The 15,919-nt window shown below is 40.3% G+C and overlaps 1 protein-coding gene across 4 annotated transcripts in view; it reads left to right on the plus strand.

Moving 5' to 3' along the window:
• ST7 (suppression of tumorigenicity 7) overlaps window positions 1-15,919 on the plus strand; it is a 133,634-nt gene that overhangs the window by 44,576 nt on the left and 73,139 nt on the right. The window contains exon 1 of one of the 4 annotated variants that reach the window (XM_079304187.1): window positions 9,392-9,482. The exons of the other annotated variants lie outside the window; for them this stretch is intronic. Coding sequence (XP_079160313.1) covers window positions 9,443-9,482 — 40 coding nt within the window. The 5' untranslated portion in view covers window positions 9,392-9,442. Of the gene's footprint in view, window positions 1-9,391; window positions 9,483-15,919 lie in introns of those variants that run through there. 4 annotated transcript variants of the gene reach the window in all.

Consider the following 15,919-nt stretch of genomic DNA (forward strand, 5'->3'; position numbering starts at 1 on the left):
GAGTGGCTGGGAAGGTCTTCCTTTCTGCATACTTTGGGAGATGCTGAGCAGACCCTTCAAACACGCTAGATCGTGTTTCAGCCTAGAGCAGGAGCCTAAGTTGAAAATGACACAAAGTTAGTGAGCGTGTCAGAGAAAATATATAGCTGTACTGAGGGCTTTCCACATTTGTATAGCCCTTAGGTAGCTCTTTTAAAGGTTTGAGCAGGGAAGAATGATGAGAGAGGGTAAGAATGAGCTCTAGAAGAAAGTGCCTTGTACTCAAAAGGTCTGTAGCCTAAAAAGCCATGAGGAGGTTTTGAAGATGGTCAGTGGAGAGATTATCCATCCATCTTAACCTCTCCTGTTTACCGTGCTGCTCATTAGCCCAGTGACTTTGCAATTTGCACTGATGATATGATTTCATATGTCATCACTCCAGCAAATGCCAGCTTTCATGTTACCACTAGGAACTAGTCTTGGAAAGCTGTCATGTATTTGGATTTCCTGCTGCACTCTCTTGAGTGTGGAAGTATCCATATGATAGTACATCAAGAAGTTTTAAGAGGATATAGTCATTTAAATATAGCTGTTGATGAGTTGTGGTTGTGCAAGTGCAGCAAAAAGGAAATGTACTCAATTACATATTTTAAATGTTTCTGGATGGGAGTAGAAAAAGGAGACAAGATATTTTTTACTTCATGTGTTAGCTGCATTTTTTTTACAATGAAGTAAGGGATTCTATGACAAGCACACTACTAAAAAGCAAGTTCTGAGAGGAAGACCATATACTACAGCTCCAGGAAGGTCAGAAAATGGCAGTGGATTCCACTCATAAGACCTCTACTACAAGAGAAGGAAAAACTGCTATTAAAATATACCATTCCAGGCAGAGCCTTACAGATACCTAGCAAGAGTCACACTGATTCTGAACTGACTTAGCATGATAAAAATAATGCTGGTCACAAAAGAAAAGCATCCTGATTAGGAATACTGAAAGACACTAAAAAGATGCATTTAACATTTTCTAAAAGAGCTGAATGTGGAAAATATTGGCACCACTAACCTTTTTTTCCTGTCAGCTGCATTCATTACTGTCATTAGTAAGGTATCTAGGACTGTTGCAGTGGCAACAGTAGATTGTGCTGCTGTATTTTCATTGGAGTAGGTAATCATGAGTCATTCAAACCATCTGCTGATAAATACTCTGACTGTTTAGATTATCAGAGAGAATACAGTAGCTGAGAAATGTCAAATTAGCTGGCAAGGAAACATGGCAAATTTTATGTGAAGATCCCTGTGCTTTGTCATCCACAAGGACATGAGGCCAGGCAGTCCATCTGTTTTACAGGCTGTGGGTGGAGGCAGAGGTCTGCTAAGGGTTAAATGAGCTGGAGAAAGCATTCCTGTGACTCTGGAACATGTATCAGCCTGGCTATTCTCTGCATCCTCTGCTGCCTGCATGGACTGCAGTGATAACTCCAGATAAGCTGTACAGACCAAAGAGGGTGATAGTCAGGCTGCCTGTGTGATTGGATGGAGAAAAGGTCCAAATGATGGAAGTGAGCAGCCAGATAAAAAGCAGCAAGATCTGATCTGTAAGCATCACAATCAGGAGTGGAAGTTCTCCAGGAATCCACCCAAGTGTGAGAGGCCTGACGCACAAACATCCCGCGGGAGGATATTGTGTCCTTGGTCACAGGACAGAAGAGCAGTGCCAGTACAAACAGGAGAGATTCTTCTACAGCTGCTGACCTGCTAGAGATGTCTCACTGAGTCTTTGGAATGTTCTGATAGCACAAGGAGATTGCAGTGGGGTGAAGGATTTCTCAAGTGTGTTAAATAAGACATACTACATCATCTTTAGTATCATTTGCAGTTACTACATCATACTGGGACTAGGGGGTGTTGCCCCAGCTCACAGGGTAAAACAGCAAGGGTAACAAAGATATTAGGTTGCCTGCTCAAAATAAAGCACTAGTGGTCTGTCACTGGCAGGGGGGATCCCACAGAAAATGGGCTTTCAAAGGCCTTTACACAGGACCTTTTCTAAACTTACTGTTTTAGGTGTGGATATTTTCCCAGCTGGGTTTTTGCTGTGTTAGATACACCTCCACAGCAGGGAGGTGGCACTGCTGTGGGCACTGCACATCACAGTGAGTGACTGGATGCACACAGACATTGGTTTGGTTCCTCTGGGGCATTGCATGTATGCTAATGACTTGGAGTCTCTGTGGGGCTTGGCTGCCTGTCAGAGAGGAATGAAGCTGTAGATTTAATGAAGCTGTAGATTTCAAACCAGGGCTCCGTACTGCAGCACTTTGGTGAGCTACGTGCCTGGCATTTAGTTAGGTTATGTCTTGTTTGTGCATCTACAGCAGCATTCAATTAATTCTTCCATGAAGTACAGATAAATATTCTCACTGAATTATACAAAAAGACAAAAAAAGGGCTCATGTTTGGACTTGCCATCCTTAATAGTATCCCCTTAAACAGAGAGGCTCCCCTGAGGGAACAAAGCAAGATAACTCTCTAATGTGGAGCGTCAGTGCAGCCGCCGTGGCTGTGAGTGAGGTGCTGCAGGCAGCAGCTGCTGTCTGCAGGCTGGCAGCAAATATGGGTGTCTGCATTTTCAGTTATTCTCCCCTAGGCCACAGCTTTGTCTGTACTCCTGATTTGGTTTGATTTACAAAGGAAGAAAGAAGTGTATTTATGTCATTGAGCAATTTAACTATGGACAAAGGAGTTAAAAATCTGCCAGTTTTTGTTTATGTATGTAATATGTATGTGCATTTATTTATCTATCTATTTATTTATGTTACTTTGACAGCTGTTGTTAGTTAAAACTACAACTACCTTGTTTTTTCACTAGTTTAGTGAAATTAAAGCTTTTTTTTCCCTGAGGCTGTCTCACTATATAGCATATCATTGCTGATGAGAAGCTGTGGTCTTCCTGATTCCTGCCAGGGAGCCCAGTTACCCTGGCACGCAGTAAGTTTTGTTATTCTTGTATATGGGTATTCCAAGAGTTTACATAAGTACAAAAGTGGACTGTCCTTCATCTCCAAAAGCATTTCAGACACACTCCACAGCAGGGTGGAGGTGTATCAGAGGTGCCATGGGGGAGCCTGCACTGCAGCTGGCTCAAGTGCTTGCTGCCTTATGTACAGGTCAGGGAAGATCATACTGCCAAGCTGGCTTTCAGGAACAAGAATTTTATCTCTGAAAATCATCTGCTGGATATAGCCAATTGCTTTCTAGGGATTTTTGGTTAGTTGGTTGTTTGTTTGGTTTTTTAATTGGCTAAAATCTCGCCATTCTGAAGTTCAGGCTGAAAATACCTTTCAAAGGAAAAGATGTATAGCTACTTCAATGGTTGAATTCTAAAACTGAATCACAGCTGTCTGACTGTCCTTTTTCCTTCTAGCATCCAAACTCACAGAACTGGTCTGATTAAATAATTTTGAAGAAGAAAATGAGAACAGCCTGACAAATAATAGCTAAAGTTATTAGTGGTTATAGCCAAAATGAAATCTAATAAAAATAAACTTCATGACAGTAATTGAAGACTAATATTAATCTCTAAAAGACTGATGGATGAGATAATCATGATAGGACAAGAACATGACAGGTGCTCTCTTTGTCCCTCTGTACTCAGCACTGGTGAGGCCACACCTTGGTCCTCTGTCCAGTTCTGATCCACTCCAAAACAAGGCATTGAGGTGCTGGAACTTGTCACTTGTGCTGGACCTTATCACACTTTACAGCTCCCTGAAAGGAGGGTGTAGTTAAGTGGGGGTTGGCTTCTCCCAGGCAACTGGTGACAGGATAAGAGGAAATGGTCTCATGTTGGGCCAGGAGATGTTCAAATTGGACATTGGGGAGAATTTCTTCATGGAAAGCATTGGGATGGGCTGCCCATGGAGATGGCGGAGTCAGCATGCCTGGAGGGGTTCAAGAAATGGCTGGACATGGCACTTAGTGCCATGGTTTAGTTGACAAGGTGGAGATAGGTCAAGGGTTGGACTCAATGATCTTGAAGTCTTTTCCAACCTAAATGCTTCTGTGATTCTGTGGAGAAATATCTTAAACATTATAAAAATCACAAGAATATGCATACTGCATCAAAACACATGTGCAGGCACGTCAGTTTACTTGTAGTAATATTAGAGTAAAAATGCCAATGTGTTTTATTGTTTTTGTTTATAATGCCTTTCATGATACTCCTTGTAGTTTTCAGAAATTCTAGATGAAATACTACCTTGTTTCCTGTGCTCTCAGGTTTCTTGACATGCAGGAATGACCTCTGATAAAGGGTTTGAAGCTCACATCTGCCAAAGATGAACTGCAGTTTCTAAGCATAACAAATGAATAGCTTTGTTTTCTTTCATCTTGCTGCTGTGCAGTCAGCCCTTTGGTGATATTTCTGCAAAGCTAATCATACATATTTGGAGGATGCCAGGAAAATGGGTACTTGGAAGTGTTAATAGCCCATCCCATGGATAGGGCCATCCTTCCCTTAGATGCTTGCTGTTGGGAAGGCCTAGAGACATTTCTCTTGATCCATAGTGGCAGAGCATCAACAATTCTGAGAACATGAGATGAAAAGGGCTGCCTGAAATTTTTGAGGATGTTATTTGTAATAGTCAGCACTTAAGCCATTGTCCAAGGTCATATAGAAGTTACTCTTTATATAGAACAGCATACTATTTATGTACTCTTCAGAAGCTAAATACTAAACTTGATCTGGTTTTAAAACTTATGAGATTCTGACAAAAAACAGGAACTGAGCACAAAATATATTTTGCAAGCTGTTGCAAAATCAATCACAGTTGGCTGATCTGGGGAGACTGAAATAAACTGAAAAGAATGGTTGGAAACCTAAAGGAAGACATCAGATCATCAATTTTCTTGAACAAGAAAATTGAGGTGTGGTGGGCTAGAAGACGGGAGGAAGTCTGCAACATGGAAGATCCTGGTGAAGTAAATTCTCAAATTGTGAATGATTTGACAAGTGTAAGAACAAAAATCCTATATGCCAAATAATATTGTATACTGTATGTATGTATGGAGGGGGGAGGATGGGAAAAAGGAGAGGTGAGGGGGGCAGATATGAACAGGTTTGATGGATTTCTTAACCCTGCCCATCCTTCTTTAAAGAGTGCTGCCATTCCCATGAAATGTAAAATAGAAATGGTTGAAAATGCTGGAAATGCTATTAAAGTGATTTTAGTAAATGAGGCCATTTTAGAAATTAAAAACAAGACATCAGTCCCCATTTATTCCAGTATTTAGATGAGAAGGTGGGTGGCTGATGATTTGCCTCACTGAGTGATGTCACACTGTTCTTGACTGCAATAGGAACAAAAATTCATCATCCCCATACAGCCCTGTCCCAAGCAGGGACTGGGGTGATGCTAGGAGTTGCAGTGACTGAGATGATCCAGGGCTGGAGGGGTTGACACAGCTCTTACATTTCCTACATTTTCTAATCTTTCAGAATTTGGAGTGGAAGCAGGCTCTGTTTTCCTTCCCTGATGATGGCTGATGGTTTCTTCTGTGATTTTTCTCTAGGTCTGTCAATCCTGACTGTGGTCTGTTTTACTGAAAGTACCAATTAAGTGGCTGAGCATTTGCTCTTCTTCCCAGATGGTTCCCTCTTCAATAGGGGAAGCAGTCTGTGCTGTAGAAGGGGCAGGAGCCCAGGCTGTGCTCTTGCTCCCATGTCACTCAGCCTGTAGCTTGAAGCTGTGTTAGTGGTGGGATGTGCATTGACTGTGTAGTGAGCAGGAAAGAACAGAACTGGGGCCAGGTGGGAACTGGGAACAAGAGAAACTGCCTGATGATGTTTTGTGTGAGCCTGGCTTATTCCTAATCCTGCTGGCTGTTCAGCCTTGATGGTAGCAATAAGCCTGAGTACCAGCTGTGCCATCCCATGGGCTCCCATGCTACTTTCAGCTGTTGTCAAAATGAGGTATTTCTGTTCTATCCTTTCTCTAACAAATGAGATGCATGTATGCCCTATGTAGGCATGCCTCTCCTCTTTTTAGCTCCATCTATGTTAAGATCCCTTTCAGTCCATTGCTTCCTTTAGGTTAAACACCTTGTAGTTCAGGGAAAATAACTGGAAGTCTCTGCTTATTGAGAAGATCTCCTGCAGCCTCCAGCTGCAGCACTGACATTTTTATTCAGAACTTGGATTCTGAGCATAGGTTTATTTACCTATTCAGCATCACTAGCATGGCCCCTCAGAGATTTTCCTACAGCATTGAAAAAATTTACTGTGCAAAATTCCTTATTTTCAGAATATGTATTATGAACTGAATACTTACCTCAGTTTTCCTCCCTGTTTTTCAGAACTCTAAAGATGGCAGTGGAGAAAATGACTAAGCATGCCATGTTTCATGTGCTGTATGATCACTTCCAACTTCTGGTGTTTCAGGTTCTTCCTGGGCATTTAGTTTTTATAGTCCTCAGCTGTACAAAACACAATTTTCTCCTTTCTATTACAACCAATAATATAGCATGCCAGAGAGGTTGCCTGAGCATATAAGAGTGCACTAAATTAATTCAGTAAATCTAGAAACATTTATTTATCAGTTTCTGGTGGACAGTTCTGGTTTAAATTGCAAAATTTGCTACATAGAGGGCTTAGCTGTCTGTCATGAAAGAGTTGAAGTGCCTGAAGTAGCCAGAAGATAGTATGTATTTTCAAGTAGCAGATAGGCATTGAGTATTTTGAAAGTAGATACAAATCTCCTCTGAAGCCAAAAGACTTAAATATTTTTTTTTACAATCCCTGAAATGGTAAGAAAGAGAAGTAAGACTAAAACAGCCTATCCTCTCAGTAATGGGAAGCAGACATGTACAGAAAATACTTACTGTTATCTATGGCTTGGCCTTCAGTTTTTTGGCATGGAGCAGTCTGTCATATTTTTGTCCCATACCTGTCACTTACTTATTTGTCGTTCATGACTGACTCCCAGCACTGTGTGTGATTTGGCTGATCAGGCTCAATCTGATGCACAGAGTATCTTAGACACCAGAGTGACTCATTTTGTCTGCTACAACCACATCTGACTGGTCAGATGGCTATGGCCACTCTGGTTTGTGCACTTAGAGTTCATGACATTTTCTAGGAAATCGGTCAGTTATTTTGTTAAGCACCTCATTTGACTTTTCATCAAGTCCTGTTATGTAGTTGAGTTTTCTACTAAGTGGGATTTTCTGATTTCTTGAGTGGACTGACAACAGCCATCTTTAATGGGTAAGGAAGATAATTTGGTTCTTCAGCTGCAGCTTCATAGCTGGAAGCACTTTCACCCCAATAAATCTCTGCACAACACAATGTTGCTTCCAATTCTAGTCACTAATTTCATCTGCTTCAAACAAGATTTGAAAGTTGCTTAGCAGCAAGTGCCTGTGGTGAGTGGAAGGTACCTGCCATGCCTGCAAAGCAGGACTTGCTTAAAGCAATGGCAGAATTTTATGTTGTAGTTATTTATACCCCTAGTTTTGTGTTCTCTGCTTGTTATTGTGGTAGTTACTGGATAAAAGAATAGGAGCACATGTATGTGCTAATACTGTCTGTTGTAAACATTTTGCACATGCATACAATGGGAGTTTTTCCTAGTTGGTATGTAATAAAGAAGCTTTTACATTACATCCCCTTTCAGGGAAAAGGCTTGTTCTCAGTTGTGGGTTTGTGGGTTTCTATTGTCAGTTTTCGTTGTTGGTATATAAAGAGATGAACTGACTCAAGGCTGTGAAACTTAAATTTGGAACTGAAAACAGAGACTTTAAATGCAATAATTTCCTAAGCAAAGACATTTTAGTCATTTTCTGGTCAAATTTAATTCTGATCAGCCTGCGGATGTTTTCATTGCTGAATCCTATTTTGATTCTTAGTATAATTTCAGATTGCAAGAAAATAGTGATTTTGTCATTAATTTGATCCTATTATTTTAAGTAAAACAGTGAATTGCAAAATGAATCAGTTTCAAAATTGGCTGATTGTTTTAAATTATTACTTTTTAGTAATTCTTTTTCATTCATCAATATTTTAGCTGGACATTAACATAATATACCTTGGTAAAATACCCTGTAAGGTACCTTGGTTGAGGTGCTATTTGTACACTTATTTTATAGTTTTTCGTCATACCTTAAATGTTATTCTATCACCATTAGGCAGGATCCTGGATGGCAGAAAGCTGAGTTAGGGAAAAAGATATGTCTTCTGAATAAAGGTAGTCAGGTGCTCTGTGACAAGCCACCAATCAGATAATCATTCAGATAATTGTCTTCTCCTGTGGGCTGGGAGTGCTGAGTTTAACCAACCACATTCATTCTTGAAATAATGTTGTGGGTATCAGTCACCCAGGCTGGAGCCATTTTGTTCCACATATGTGAATGACCTAGGTGTGTTCTGTTCCTGCACTGTCATTCCCCATCAGCAGGATGCCCTGGGACAGGACTGCCTGGATCTTGAAGTATTATCCTTTTGAGTTTTCTGTTGTTTGTCCTAATCACATCTTTCTTCAGACTTGAGCATTGTGTTTACAAGATTATTCCCTTGGGTGAGTGTCTTCAGTATGTGTGTGTCAGAAGGAATGCTGCATTTTTAGTCTTTGCAAATTATTTCAGATGTGCTCCTAAATGTACATACTTTGTGTATTTGTACTTTTATACAAGTGCTTTTAAATAGCAATGCTAACTCATTTTAATTTGTGAGTAGTGACATGGTTGAAGAATGCAAGATATAAAAGGGTCATTTGGGGCTCAGGTCAGTTGCCTAAATGAGACAACTAGAGCTATTTCAGATGCCCTGGAACATATTTCACCTGGCCACCAGCTTTTAGTCTCGGGAGTAGTCTGTGTGTGCTTTTGTGTCAGTGTGTCAGCTACCCTGTGCATCTCAAACAGCTTTGGATGCACCTGCTTAGACAGCCAAATGGAGCTCTTTTTGTAATTGAGAGTTGCCATTTTTGTATTCTAAAGAGGTCCAGTCATATTAAGTAATGTGGGAATCTCAGGTTCCTGAGTGACTGCAGGTTTTTGAGGGTTTGTGTTTTGTTTTGAGCAGCAGAGAGTCACAGTGATGGTGACAACCTTGGACTCTGGCAAGGCGTGTGTGTCAACTGTTGCTGTGATTAACACTGGCTGCTCAGCAGCACAGGCTCAGGGCTTGTGGAACATGCTGTACTCAAATTATCTGGCTTAGAAATGCCCTCCACTTGCCATTTGCAAGCAGGGACAGACAGAAGACAAACATTTCTTCCCCTAAATATGGAGCTTGTTACAGCTTAGTTGCTTGGCAATCCACTTGACTGTAAAATAAGCAGACTATTAAGCAATGCTACTGGTTTCCTTCCTTCTATGGCTCTGCAGGATATTCTGTGATCTTTGTATCACTCCAGCCTTTGCAGCCATCTGTTAACTGCAGTGGGGATACTGTACTGCTGCCATGGCTCTGTCTTTGGGAGAGAAGCTCACTGCATTTTCAGGTGTTTCTCCTGTTGTGTTTTTTTCTCTATATGACACAGCATTTCTATTCCCACCACATCCCTTTTCTTGTTCTAAGCTTATTGTCAGCTGTTTCTGCTATCTGTAATTACACTTGGCAATGGGAGAAGGGGAGACACCGAGTGAAGCTACTGCCTGTGCCTTCCCTGTAGATTTTCATGTATTAATGACTGTCATGTGTTAATACAATGATACATCTAGATACCTTCATCATTTATTTCTCTTGGACCAGAAAAAAATTATTCTTTCTCAATCTTGTATTGACTAAATAGTAATTCTAAATTCTTCCTTGGTGTGGAAAAACTGGGGAACCAGCTGCTGTCAGAAAATACATCCATTTCTGTATCAGATTATATTTTTATAGCATGAATTTGAATTTATTTTTCTCCAAAGGTTCTTAGCCTTTATTTTTGTTATGTCTCCAGGGTGCTGGTGCAAAACAGGGTGTTCTTGCTAGAAATTACTTTTTTGAAAATAATGCTAAACAGAATTCCAAGAAGGTGGCATAATGTGTGAGAAAGGGTAATGTGTTATTCTAAAGTGTAAGAAAATGTTAGAAACTATAAGCTATGTATTAAAAATATACAATGTATATAAAAAGCTAAAAATCTTTAGGCATCAGAATGACTGGCTTGTTCCCAGCATCTGCACTGTGAGAGAGATCCAGAAAAGGCAGAAAAACAAAGAACAGTAGGCAATCAAGCAAATTATTATTCTTTAACAACTATTTAATTAGTAAAGATTCTTGTGAAGTATATTAACACCAAATAAAATTAACTGAGTAGATGTGCAAAATAAAGAAGTTGGCTCTGAAACAGATGGGTTTTGTCTATAAGACCTCTCTTTGCCTGGAAATATGGCCAAGATGATGTTTAATGTATATGACTGTTACCCATAGCCAATGTGCAAGGGAAAAGGTATCCAAGAACTGTTCACTCTGCTGCAAACAATGATCCCCATGCATAGCTTACCACTATTATGGTGACTGCCTTCTGGAGGCAAGATTAGCACCTGGATGTGAATTTTTTGGAATTGTTAACTCTACCAGGGAAATGGCAGAGGCAGCAGACTGCTAGGTGAAACCCTAGTCCTGTTAGCATCAGTTGCAAAACTTCCCTGGCTTCAAGATGAGCAGATGGGTTTCCCCTGTGGTTACTGTCTGAGATAAAGCACAGACTCAGTCTTCATCAATGATTCTCTCTATATAAGTTTTCCCTTCAAAAACTGTGAATTTATTGCCCACTGCTTAACAATGCATTTCAAGATCTGCAATGGAAAGGACACTGAAGGGTTAAGCAACATTTATTAGAAGAGATAATCTCCTCAGATCACTTGTTATAGTTGGAAAAAAATGTTTCCAATCTACTGGCCTTTCTGAAACAGAAGTCATGTCACTGACTCCTGTTTCCTCTGAGTCATAGAGCCCTTCTTTTGGACATCAAGTTTTGGTGTGTGTTCATGTTGTGGCTGCAGAGCTTTTGTGATTGTGATGGCCTGAAGACAGAAATGAGATTGAGAAAGAGATTACAGTCACTTCACTAATTCTTTACCAGATGTCGTTTCGTCCGTTCAGTTGCTGGGATTTGTTTAGATTTTTTTAAATTGCAAAGGTTTGTAAACGTGCTTAGAATGAGCAAAATTAATATTTAGGCAAAGACTGGGTGATTTTGGTTGGCAAGAGCTGTTGAGTTCTATGAATTTCTTTGTATACTTGCTTTTAGTCCTGCCTCATGATAGGCAAGCACCAGCATATGTACTGCTGATATAGGCAACCTGCTCTGCATGCTGTCCTTTCAACAATCTTTCATGGTCTATGGTAATGCAACTAAAAAAGAAACAAAACCAAAAAATCAGCAACTGGGATGATCTGGCCATCCCCAGGAATCCCAGTTCTCCTTGCAATGTGCAGTTATTAATGGCTGTTTTATTAAATATCCAGAAGTTACTCTTCTGTTAATTTTATATTAGAAAGCACCATTATTATGCTGCAGTCCAGCAATGCTTATTAACTTTTTATAAAATAGTCATCAAAATTATGACTACCTCATTATTTGCAGGCTTTTAACATGCTGTAACTTATAAATTGAAAGTAATATCTGTATCAAAAGACATGATACCAGTTGAGTTTGTTAGAAGATTTTTTCATCTATTCTTGTATGACAGGCCAAAATATAGCAAGTATATTACTGAAAACTTCCCTTCAGAAGAGGCAACAGACAAACAGATTGGGGAAAAAAATCCCATGAGTAAGATAGGTTATCTTTTCTATTTAATATGAGGAGTTCTCAACACAGTCTTTTTCTCTTCACTGGGAAGAAAAATGTGCCTGTTAAGGCCTTATTTTAGGCTGACAATGTCCTTTTACTGTGAAAAAAGACAGTCAATTATTCAATTTTTTGTGGTTCAGAAAAAGAGATGTGAAAATATTGCTAAAGACCATGAACCTAAAAAACCACTGAGTGACTGTACTCAATTATTTGTATGTATTACTGGGTACAGAGCCGTCCTGAAGCTTTTGCTATTGGAGCAAACAGCTTTGGACCAGTTTTTGAATTAAATCAAACAACCAAAATCTCATTAAACCCCTCAGCTTAAATAATAGCACAGGCAAATGCTTGGTGCTGTGCACAAAGGTTTAGCTGCTGAGCTGCTGGTACTCTTAGAGATGGAAAGCTAAAACCCTGGGCTGGAAATCTGCTCCTTGGAGTCCATCTTAAGCATAGATTATTTGGGAAACTGCCTGGAGAATCTGTGGCTTAGATCACTTAAAAGTGGAGGAGGAGGAAGGAAAGCTGCCGAAAGAAGCTGCCGAAAAGAAAAAAATACAAGAAGTGAATTTTGGCTTTTCTAAGATATATTTTAAGAAGCACTCTTTTGGCATTAGAAGGTGGGTTATAATAAACCCTACTGTGTCACTCTTTGCACTATGAGTCAGAAATAGTTATATAAAGTGTAGCATGTGTGATTGATGAGATGAACTCACGTCATGCAGGTGTGTTCGCCCTGAGTGGTGGATGCTGACACCTGCAGCTGCATCTCTGGTCCGGGCAGCCCTCCCACAAGAGGTGCTGTGCCCAGGCAAGATAGTCTGCAGTCTGTAATGGAGAAGCACTCTCAGACCTCAAGCCCTTTGGCACTGAACTGGTTTTAACCTCTTTCTAAGTCCTTTGTAAAGGAAGCAGTGATGTGGCTCTCTGGCTCCCTGGTAGTGCAGCTGAGTAGCTGGGTCTGTTGGGATGGTGTAGGAAATGGCAATACCTGGAGGATTTTAACACCAAGTCTAGGAAGAGTAGGCAAAAATAAGGCATGTGGATTTTCTAACAGATGATAGACAGAAGTGAGGGCAAACAGAAGGCAAACTCTTCTTTCAGCATCCATTGGGTTTGGGGACCAGAGCCAGGGGTTTAGTAGCCCATTGCTGTGAGGCAGAGTTGGATCTCTCTACACTGCTCCTCCTGCTGCTCTGCTACCTGGGCAGCATCACTCGTGCTAAGGGACCTTGTCCAGGAAGAGCCTGCATTGTCCCTCAGCTGGACTTGACTGGCAGTGTGTGGCAACTCCTGTAATTCCTGATTTCAGCTTCTTGGGGATGACTCCCTTTCGAAGCAAGGTTCAGTAGTACAGAGGCTGCCCTACCTCAAATCAAAAGAAACAGTTGCTGCTGCATCCCCAGGTTATCTCCATGAATTAGCACCTTTCCAGGAATCCCACTGCCTTCACCTCACCAGGCAATGCAAAAATCAATTACAGACTTTAGTCTTGCAATAGAGCCTTGGCAGTGGCAGTTTCCTTTTCTTTAACAGAGTTATTATCCTTCAAGGTTAAAGGAACTTTTTATTCTTCCTTTAAATAAAATAAACGTTTGTATTTCCTGATTATGTCCCTTTGTCCTTCAATTCTGTTCATCAACCACTTCTTTGTAGTTTCTTCCCAGCCTTTTTAGCTGAACTGTAGAGATATCTGATTTCAGGGAAAGCTTTGGGAAATAATTTACTGGGCAATTGTTCTGTGTCAGTGGGAACTTTGACTAGAGTTTTGCCAATCAGCATTCATTGTACATTTGGCTCATCATTATTTGCCATACAATCAGCTTTTAGAAGTGGCAACTGCTGCTGAACTCCTCAGAAAGGGGTGCTGTTATTTATTCCTGTCAGAAAAGACACAAACAGAAGTTTTGCATTCTGACTCCTTCTCCTTTTCAGACCATCTCCAATGCAGTGGGAGGGGAGGGGAAGGAGGAGAGGATAAATCTACTGTGCTATGTTTGAATGACATTGCAAATTGAAACTAAATTGAGCTGAATGGCAGAATGAATAATTTATAAGTCGAAGAGGAAGGAACTGCAGTGGAGGTAAGGAAGTGGATGCACTTCACTGAAGTGGAGGCAAGAAGAGGCTTTTAAACTACTGCAGCATGGAAGAAAATAAAAATGGCCTTATGAACTGGACAGTGTGCTGGGGAAATTAACTTACAAACTGCAGGTGTGCCCTGAAGAGATGGAGGAACAAATAACTCAGTCCTTTTAACTCATGTGACCACTTCAGGTAATCTGATGTACAGGCAGCACTTTGCTTCCACTCACGCTGGCCTCAAGCAAAAGATCTTAATGGGCCCATCTGCCAGCAGAGGCTCTGCTTTCCCTGGCAGCTCTGTGCAGGGCTCCTGGTGATAAACAACTCTAAAGAAAGGAAATATAGGTGTGGTGAAAAAAATTCTGTCTGCTCAGAGCAAAACAGAAAAATCAGTAGTGGTTTAGTCAGAACTAAAATGACTCGTTTCAGGGTTGTCAGTAGAGAATCCAGATGTTTCATTTTATTTGTCAATTTTGCTTTCCTTTTTTCTGCTTATTCAGTCTTATCAGTGAGGATTTGGCAGAAATTGCTTGGCTCCATAGGAAATAAGTGTGAAACTTCAGGATAAAAACTCTGTTTTCACTTTGCAGCTGAGCTCCAGGCAAGCTTTGCTGCTTGGTACCAGTGCAGTGTGCATGGAAGGAGATTCTCCAGCCCCTGAGTCCTTGTCCACTGCAGTGAAGGGATCTTTTGTAACCACTCCTCAGGAGCTTGTTTTCAAACTACCCAGGCTGGATGTAACCCAGGAGTATTTACTTTAATTATTCATTTGAATATCTGTGCTATGTGTTTACTTGTAATTTTGCCTCAGCTTGCCTAATTTGCCAGAATTTCCCAAAACTTGAGTATGGGAAAAATGTCAGTGGCCTTCTGTGGCACTTCAGTTCTCCTCATACATATCCATGTAGTCAGAATTTTCTCTCAGCCAAGCAGCATTGATGGCAGTGCACCTGGCAGATGGGGCAAAGAGAACTTTGGTTTTCTAAACAATGTTCTCTTGCCTTTTTTTTTTTTTTGCTTGCTTTACCTCAGAGGAACAATCAAGCACTTTACCTCAGAGGAACAATCAAGCATAGGATTAAAAATGTTCCCTTGCTTTTGGAAACCAGTAAGAGCATAGTTAAAATTGCAGCAAAAACAACTGCAAGTTGTCTGCCAAGCTCTGGTTTGAGACTGACTAATCTCTGAAGGATTTACCTCTTTGGTGGTATTAATTTAACTTGGGAAAACTGACCGTATTAAATTAAATTGTGAAAACTTCTACAGGAAAAAAAAAACAGCTTTAGGAAAAAGATAATGATTTTGTGCTATTTAGTTAATTCTATTAACAGAAAAAAAAAAAAAAAAAAAAAGAGTGTATTTCATGAGCAACAAACCTGGAGTAGTTTCTTCAGGAGTTTTACTTTTCAGAAAAAGGCAACCACCATTTTGGAGAAGTCTAGAAGCCTATTATAATATTTCAGTTTCAAGAGGTGCATTTTTCCCACAAAGCCATGTTCGTAACTCATAAGGTAAAAAAGACTGGATATATTTATTTAATCTAAAAACTAAGTGTCCTCAGGGCAAAGGACTTGTTAATGGAAAAAGAAAATGGGTTTTGCAAAACTGTTAAGTGTTTTCTTTAGCATTATGCTTCGCTGAGAAAATTGTGAATGTCTTTGGGAAAGAGTTAATTTCTTTTTTGAAGTATTCATGCAACAATAAACAAATCTTGCCCCACTGTATGTCAGACAAGTACATTTTTAAATACAGCTACAAGATGGTAACATCTCTTGATACCATTTCAAGCTCACAGACCTATGATATTTCCTGCCTTTGGCTTCTGCTACCAGTATTGACTCTGAGCTTGGCTTTGCTGGCAAGCTGTGGTGTGATGTTTCCTTTGGGTAGCAAAGCCTTAATAAACTCAGGTGGTTTTCCTTAATCCTCCTAAATGATGATGTTTCCTATTTTCAAAGTTGGGGATCTTCTTGCTCAGTGGCAGCTCTTCACCATGGGCAGGATTAATTGCATAATATGAAAAAGAGCTCTTTTAAGGGACCCATTCTTTATAGTGCCAATGTTGG

The sequence above is a fragment of the Erithacus rubecula genome (assembly GCF_903797595.1).
Source record: "Erithacus rubecula genome assembly, chromosome: 4".
NCBI classification, from domain to species: domain Eukaryota; kingdom Metazoa; phylum Chordata; class Aves; order Passeriformes; family Muscicapidae; genus Erithacus; species Erithacus rubecula.